General features: G+C 31.0%; 1 protein-coding gene across 1 annotated transcript; it reads right to left on the reverse strand.

Annotated features, from left to right (window-relative positions):
* Positions 1 to 3,768: 3,768 nt before the first annotated feature.
* On the reverse strand, positions 3,769 to 5,561 carry LOC119673827 (DDB1- and CUL4-associated factor 12-like). The gene has a single exon (XM_038084897.1). It carries the CDS (start codon positions 5,189 to 5,191, stop codon positions 3,926 to 3,928), a length of 1,266 nt encoding a protein of 421 aa, XP_037940825.1. The 5' UTR covers positions 5,192 to 5,561; the 3' UTR covers positions 3,769 to 3,925.
* Positions 5,562 to 9,289: the final 3,728 nt, after the last annotated feature.

Here is a 9,289-nt window from a genome sequence, read left to right on the forward strand (position 1 = left end):
TAAAGTATGAATTAATGTATTACCCTGTATGATGATAGCATATGATGATATGATGGGTAAAGTATTTGATTTTGCATGACCTAAATTCACCAGATATACAATGAAATCTGTTCTCATGGTCATTTTGACCTCATCAAGCACTTGTAGTTGCACAAAAAAACTTTTTTGATATTTTACATAAAATAAAAAGCCAATTTTAATACTTAACCGCAACTAATTTAACCTCAGCTTATGCAGGTTATGCAGGATTTTAATACATTTAATCACTGTTATCCTCTTTCTAAATACTCGCACAAAGCACAATGTAAAGGGTTTGAGCGTGTAAGTGTCGCATGTTCTTTATCCACACTAAATACCGCATATTTTATTCTCATAATGTAAACACGAATCGAAAGTAATTTAATATTATAAAAGTCAGTTTTGGCATACAAAGTATAATTATCGGTGCTGTTAAGTTCAACATCTTTATATTCATGTGTGCAGAGTTAGAGTCTGGCACGGTGGCGAGGCCAGCTAGCTCGTCAGAAAAGGGTTGGATTCTTTACTCCGCTATAGCACATCCGAACCGTAACAAAAAAATAAAGAAAAATCGTGCCAGAGAATTTGGTTCAAAAAAATTACAATCAATGATAGTAATTTTATATAATATTAATACCTTGTGTCTATCAGTTTTTTTTTCTTCGTATTGTCCTTGTCCTTGTCGGTCGGTTTGGACCTACCCACCCTCACTACATTACCGTAGTTACCGTTGAGCTGAAGTAACAGGCCCTGTTAAATTCTCTCCAGCTCCCTATTTTCATGTTCGTCCCTGTCCTGTCTAACTCATTTTTATTTTACTGCAACCTAACATTGCCCCCTTCTTCACTTTCACCTGTCACCTATATCTATTGAACTTAAGCCATCATTTTGTTTGAATTTACACATTTACACATTTAGTTTAAAACAAAAAAAAAAGAAAATCTTATGAATGGAATTATTTTTAATTTTGTTTCTTTTTTTCTTTTTATGGTTTATTATTTTATTATATAATAATACAAAAAAAATTCGACTAAACTAAACTAAGCAAAATTCTCTTCAAATAAAAAAAATACAAAAGAATATATATATATATATACATAATGTATTCATAATAAAAAACTTACAATCTACTCTTACTATTTAATGCACAACTATATGTATATCCATAATATATTTATAATAAGAAAATAGATAAATATAACGAGAATAAAAAAAATAGCTTTCTATACATCAACTTGTTGTTTTGTTTTTTTTTCCTTTTTTTTTTTTTCTTTTACATTTAGACTACCAATATTTTAATTACTTTGATTACTCTTACCAACATCGTAGCAGTGACGTCACTCCGCGTTGCTGACCTAAATAGCTACAAAAAAATTAAAAAAAACAAATTGTGGATAATCAAAGAAAAAAACAACAAAACAAAGACACCTGATGTGCTTGATCACTTATAATATATGTACATCATTTAAAGTAAAAAAAATGTATATATTCTAATCTTGCGTGACTAATATCATATCCAAAATAAATTAACAATGAATATTATTTCTACTAATAATTTCATAAATAGAACTAATTAATTCAAGAAAATTAATAAAAAAAACTTAATGTATATATATAAAAAAATTCAAATTATTAAAATAAGTTGGAGAAAAAAAATTTTTTTTTTTTTTTTTAATTTAGAAACAAAAAAAATATGAGATTGAATATTTAAAAAAAATTGTAAGACATTATAGACGGCAATAAGTCATAGGTAATTGAACAACTGAGTAAGCATAATATAATTTATTGTTTAAATGAATTTAATGAATTTAATTAATTTAATCATAAGCATTAACGTAAAAAAAAAATCATATCCTGTAGCACTTCCGCGCGGTCTTAGTATTCTCCGTTGCTATTCTACAACTGTAAGGGTAGCTTACCGTACCAGTTGCTGTTAGATGTACTTGCAGTGAGTCCTAGGGCTAATTCCATATGTTTATCACTCCTTATTGAACTGGACTTATTACACATATAATACGGCGGTTCGTTAGGTTATGGTTATATGATCAATTAGATATTCCACCAGTTATCATCCGACAGGTTATATTTATATATGGCTAATTCCATATGCTTATCAATCCTTATTGGACTTGATTTATTACACTTATAATACGGCTTATTAGGTTGTTAAATCAAAGTTTCACCGATATGTTATATTTATATATGGCTAATTCCATATGCTTATCAATCCTTATTGGACTTGATTTATTACACATATAATACGGCTTGTTAGGTTGTTAAATCCAAGTTTCACCGATATGTTATATTTATTTGAATTTTTTTTCGATCATCAATTTATTCAAAGTTTTGATCATTTAAACCTCCGATTTGTAAAAATATTTTTTTTTTTTTTTTTTTTATTCACTTTAATTATTTTTTTGTATTAATAATAGTTAATTTTAAATGTTCACTTTAATTAATTTTTCAATATATCGTCTCAAATTTTTCACGTCGCTCGCGGACATCAACCGTCTTCTTCCAAAGACTTCCTTTTTCCAAAAAAAAAACTGCAACCAATATCTCTATCTTATATCATTCTCCTCCCGTAATTTAATCCGTTGGACACTCATCCCGTACACTTTTCGGGGTCGTTCCTTGAACCTCCAGTTAATGTTATTTTTCTTTCCACCTTCCGAACACTTTTTTTTTCTTTTTATCTTATTTCAATACTTGCATTACACATTGCTCTGGCAGCATTGATCATTTCAACTTCCAATTTGGCCAAACTTTTCGCCGCGACTCTTGATCAAAACAAAAGAAAACAAAAAAAAAATGTACAAAAGCTTTTTTTTCTTTTTTTCTTTCTTGCAAATTTTGACATTTCGCTGTGCGTGCAATGCACAGGCTAATTTTAATTTATAAAAAAAATAAAAATAAAAATAAATAAAAAAATGAGTAGACGGTGTGTCAATAAAATATTACTGCCGCGAATTTGGACAAGGAAGTGCATGCTCACTTTACCAAAGGAATCACCGTGAGACAAGCAGGTGCTGCACTGAGACTGCCTGGACAACGTGGGACATGCGAGGTAATATCATGTTTTTAATTTTCTTACTCATGTTAGCCTATCACCTCCTACTCACACAGGCATACACAACAGGATCGAAGCTGCCGATGTCGCCTGCGATATGGAGCGTCTTCGTAGAAAAATTTTCTGTGTAGGCCGTCGATCTCAATACTTTATTTCACCCTTGTTTATGTTCCCAACGTGTGGCTTCGACCCACGCCCTATGTTAGAGTCTCATGCTCTACTGACTGAGTTAACCGGCCAAAACTACCGAAATTGATATTATATCACAAAAGGACGAATTAAAAGAGACTAAGACTAAACTAACTATTGACATAGATAATAATAAAAATGCTCTAACATATCTTTGTCAAACATCTGAGCCTAAATAGATATATTTACTAAATACCTAATCGTTGGTCCAAACTTACTAGCTATTTCTTTTCGTAACTTTACCTAATTATTTCTAGTCAATTATATTTAGTAATAATTGGTAAAAAAAAAATCAATAAAAATGTTACTATCAAGTGTTTCTGGCTTATAAACAAAATTATTACATCTATGATTCCTAAGAGCTACACTAGATAAATATCTTTAGCGTGGTACGTGCCCATATCCTTACCATCCAACCCTTTTAAGGTATATAGGGAATTGCCTACCTTTTTTTTGAATAACACATTTAATATTTTTTTTTTTTTTTTTTAGCTAGTTTTGCATTATAACTTTCGGCTGCATTGCTTTGTCTAAAATTCCTTCTATATACCATTTGTCCCTCTTTAAAAGAAATTGGCTTACTCCTTGTGTTATACACCTTTTCGGCCCTTTGATGAGCCAATTTGAGTTCATGCACTATCTTTTCTCTTAGTAACTGTTGCCGATCATCAGTTCTACTAGTAAAACAAGTAACGACCCACCAGCAGCAAATCTACCTATTCTAGTGCTATCATAGCAGTGTGTGACTTGCTGATATTTAACTTGTTGAAACCCATCCATTTCATATTCAGCATAAACAATTCCTTCACTATATAACAACATGCCTAATCCTGTGCCTACAGTAATGAAATTGCCTCCAGGACTGGTATCACGTATACCACCCCCCTTATCGCGAGATGTCAGTTTTCTTATATTCTGCAAGGTTCTTGTATCTGATAACATTATGAACGATCGATAAGTAACTACACATAGTTCATAAAAATAATAAATTAAGATAACGTTATACAGCCAGTTTGTCAACTTACGAGAAAATTTTTGCTTGAAAGTTTCAACATTAAAAATGTGCATATAATTATTTAGCGATAAAGTAGCTATTTCCTTAAATTCGTTCTTGTAACCCAATAACCGTATTTTTTTTTCTGTATGACAATCCTTCATAGATAGTGGATTAATTGTATCAAAAATAGAACCACAGTCCGGAAACTTTATCTCATCTTCATTAGCACACCCAAGTGCTCCACGTAAGACTTCAGAACCTAATACTATAACTTGATCATCTGACCAACATTTTTCCGTTACTACCTCTCGATGTCTATTTTCGCCTATGCAGACTGGAACAAAAGTCGGTAAGCGACAAACAGCCATATCTGAAGAGTTACGTGCACCAGTAGCTAAAATTGAACTACTCCGATTTATTTCTATAGTAGGTACACTGTCTTGTACTTCAGAGTGGTTAATATCTCTATTTGGTAATGTTTGAATTGCATCCACTCGCCTCATGTTTACATCATGCTTTAAAACATAACTGGGAGTTTCTTTATACTCTACACTACGTAAATCCTTAAGTTCCTCTTGTTGATATAACGTTTCTACTTCACAACCAAGATCATCTGGTTTGTCTGGTCTAACACGATCCGCTTGCTCTTCCACCGGTAATTCTAGCCTGTGCGCTGTCATTGAAAACATTTCTGGTATACTCCACTTTGGTAACTTTACTTCTTCTGGCGGTGCTACTGTTTCACCCCTAGCTCTGCGAAATGCGACCATTTCCTTGCGCATTTCAGTCATCCGTATTGCCAAATCCTCGTTTCGTTTCATCATCATATACATCATTTGTTTTAGTTGCTCCATACCCACCTGTTGAGCTCGTCCAGCTCTATTCGGTTGAGCTGTATTTTCAAGTTCTATTTCCATGGCAAGTGTATACTATCTCCCAGTATTACAAACTCTTGATATACTTCTGGTTAGTCGCTTATTTTCGTTCCTATTGCGTGTATTTGCTTCACCTGTAGGAGTAAACCACTCGCGATCGCTCTCCATGAATCAGAAACAGAATAAAACTAAACAAATTCGTGTAATTTGAATTGTAGCAAAATAGGAAATGTAACTAATTACTGTTGTCTATTTACCCAACTAATTCACCAAAAAAAAATTATACACTATCTCTATTAATTCAAACCGTTTATGCAGAAACAATTTCATAAAAAAAATTCCAGTAATAAGTAATATACCAGAGTCAAAAAGCGAAAGAGAATTAAAGAAAGATTTTGACTACTTCTCTTCTTAATTAAATGTAAAACTTAATAAATAAATAAATTATTTCCAAAAAAAAATATAATATATAAACAAAAATAAAAAATAGATAACTAGAGATAAGGGTTTTAAAAGAAAAAAAAAAATCAACCACCATAAATAATAATGAATAATACTCAAAATTATTCAAACTAAACTTCAACCAAAATTTGGCATCAATAGGCAAAATCTTAATAAATACCAAAAGAAAAATAACTTCTAAAACAGGTTAAAGCTATTCAATTGGTATACTATACCTAAACGTAATCTAAATATAAAGTATTACTATTCAATTATATTTAAATGGGTTTTGTAATTTCTACAATATAATAATAATAATGATATAGATGACCTTTGGTGTATTCTCAGTGTTATTATCTCAGGGACAATGTTAAAAAAAAATAAAAATGAGTTGAGTCGCGTTTCTCTCGGTCTTTAGTCCCCCACATAAATTCTAAGAATTATTTGCTGCATTACAATTTGATGCAGTCTGAACTACTGCCAAAAGCTAACACAACTAAAATTCTACACCCACCCATCACAAGCCGTTTCTGAAGCAAGCCTCACAATCACAGGACGTCCTACTAAATGATCAGCAGCTTCAACTTCAGTCTTCATTCGTACTTTCTATCATTCACGCGCACATTCATATCACCTGCTGCTATACTGACTTTCACGTATAACGTTTCTGACAAACAGCTTCACGGCACCTCAGTATAGCTGCAGGTTTGCTTGTGATTTAAAAGAACAAAAAAAACAAAAACTTAATCACCTCAAACATATCCTGTTCGAATGTATGTTGTAGCGATCAAGCCAAAACACAAACCTAACACTAATTCTGTCAATCCGTCATTCGTGTCCTGTCGATGGTCAGTCGTTCGTATTACGTTCTGTTCTTTCGTTAGTTCCGTTCGTTGGGCGCCATTTTGTTAAGTTCAACATCTTTATATTCATGTGTGCAGAGTTAGAGTCTGGCACGGTGGCGAGGCCAGCTAGCTCGTCAGAAAAGGGTTGGATTCTTTACTCCGCTATAGCACATCCGAACCGTAACAAAAAAATAAAGAAAAATCGTGCCAGAGAATTTGGTTCAAAAAAATTACAATCAATGATAGTAATTTTATATAATATTAATACCTTGTGTCTATCAGTTTTTTTTTCTTCGTATTGTCCTTGTCCTTGTCGGTCGGTTTGGACCTACCCACCCTCACTACATTACCGTAGTTACCGTTGAGCTGAAGTAACAGGCCCTGTTAAATTCTCTCCAGCTCCCTATTTTCATGTTCGTCCCTGTCCTGTCTAACTCATTTTTATTTTACTGCAACCTAACATTGCCCCCTTCTTCACTTTCACCTGTCACCTATATCTATTGAACTTAAGCCATCATTTTGTTTGAATTTACTTCATTTACACATTTAGTTTGTTACACAAAAAAAAGAAAATCTTATGAATGGAATTATTTTTAATTTTGTTTCTTTTTTTCTTTTTATGGTTTATTATTTTATTATATAATAATACAAAAAAAATTCGACTAAACTAAACTAAGCAAAATTCTCTTCAAATAAAAAAAAAAAAATACAAAAGAATATATATATATATATACATAATGTATTCATAATAAAAAACTTACAATCTACTCTTACTATTTAATGCACAACTATATGTATATCCATAATATATTTATAATAAGAAAATAGATAAATATAACGAGAATAAAAAAATAGCTTTCTATACATCAACTTGTTGTTTTGTTTTTTTTTCCTTTTTTTTTTTTTTCTTTTACATTTAGACTACCAATATTTTAATTACTTTGATTACTCTTACCAACATCGTAGCAGTGACGTCACTCCGCGTTGCTGACCTAAATAGCTACAAAAAAAATTAAAAAAAACAAATTGTGGATAATCAAAGAAAAAAACAACAAAACAAAGACACCTGATGTGCTTGATCACTTATAATATATGTACATCATTTAAAGTAAAAAAATGTATATATTCTAATCTTGCGTGACTAATATCATATCCAAAATAAATTAACAATGAATATTATTTCTACTAATAATTTCATAAATAGAACTAATTAATTCAAGAAAATTAATAAAAAAAAACTTAATGTATATATAAAAAAATTCAAATTATTAAAATAAGTTGGAGAAAAAAAATTTTTTTTTTTTTTAATTTAGAAACAAAAAAAAATATGAGATTGAATATTTAAAAAAAATTGTAAGACATTATAGACGGCAATAAGTCATAGGTAATTGAACAACTGAGTAAGCATAATATAATTTATTGTTTAAATGAATTTAATGAATTTAATTAATTTAATCATAAGCATTAACGTAAAAAAAAAATCATATCCTGTAGCACTTCCGCGCGGTCTTAGTATTCTCCGTTGCTATTCTACAACTGTAAGGGTAGCTTACCGTACCAGTTGCTGTTAGATGTACTTGCAGTGAGTCCTAGGGCTAATTCCATATGTTTATCACTCCTTATTGAACTGGACTTATTACACATATAATACGGCTTGTTAGGTTGTTAAATCCAAGTTTCACCGACAGGTTATATTTATATATGGCTAATTCCATATGCTTATCAATCCTTATTGGACTTGATTTATTACACTTATAATACGGCTTATTAGGTTGTTAAATCAAAGTTTCACCGATATGTTATATTTATATATGGCTAATTCCATATGCTTATCAATCCTTATTGGACTTGATTTATTACACTTATAATACGGCTTATTAGGTTGTTAAATCAAAGTTTCACCGATATGTTATATTTATATATGGCTAATTCCATATGCTTATCAATCCTTATTGGACTTGATTTATTACACATATAATACGGCTTGTTAGGTTGTTAAATCCAAGTTTCACCGATATGTTATATTTATTTGAATTTTTTTTCGATCATCAATTTATTCAAAGTTTTGATCATTTAAACCTCCGATTTGTAAAAATATTTTTTTTTTTTTTTTTTTTATTCACTTTAATTATTTTTTTGTATTAATAATAGTTAATTTTAAATGTTCACTTTAATTAATTTTTCAATATATCGTCTCAAATTTTTCACGTCGCTCGCGGACATCAACCGTCTTCTTCCAAAGACTTCCTTTTTCCAAAAAAAAAACTGCAACCAATATCTCTATCTTATATCATTCTCCTCCCGTAATTTAATCCGTTGGACACTCATCCCGTACACTTTTCGGGGTCGTTCCTTGAACCTCCAGTTAATGTTATTTTTCTTTCCACCTTCCGAACACTTTTTTTTTCTTTTTATCTTATTTCAATACTTGCATTACACATTGCTCTGGCAGCATTGATCATTTCAACTTCCAATTTGGCCAAACTTTTTGCCGCGACTCTTGATCAAAACAAAAGAAAACAAAAAAAAAATGTACAAAAGCTTTTTTTTTCTTTTTTTCTTTCTTGCAAATTTTGACATTTCGCTGTGCGTGCAATGCACAGGCTAATTTTAATTTATAAAAAAAAATAAAAATAAAAATAAATAAAAAAATGAGTAGACGGTGTGTCAATAAAATATTACTGCCGCGAATTTGGACAAGGAAGTGCATGCTCACTTTACCAAAGGAATCACCGTGAGACAAGCAGGTGCTGCACTGAGACTGCCTGGACAACGTGGGACATGCGAGGTAATATCATGTTTTTAATTTTCTTACTCATGTTAGCCTATCACCTCCTACTCACACAGGCATACA

This window comes from Teleopsis dalmanni, chromosome 2 (genome assembly GCF_002237135.1).
Source record: "Teleopsis dalmanni isolate 2A chromosome 2, ASM223713v2, whole genome shotgun sequence".
Taxonomy (NCBI): Eukaryota; Metazoa; Arthropoda; class Insecta; order Diptera; family Diopsidae; genus Teleopsis; species Teleopsis dalmanni.

Coding starts and splice junctions, on each gene's coding strand:
- LOC119673827 (XM_038084897.1), bottom strand. CDS start 5,191: ATGGAAATAGAACTTGAAAATACAGCTCAACCGAATAGAGCTGGACGA.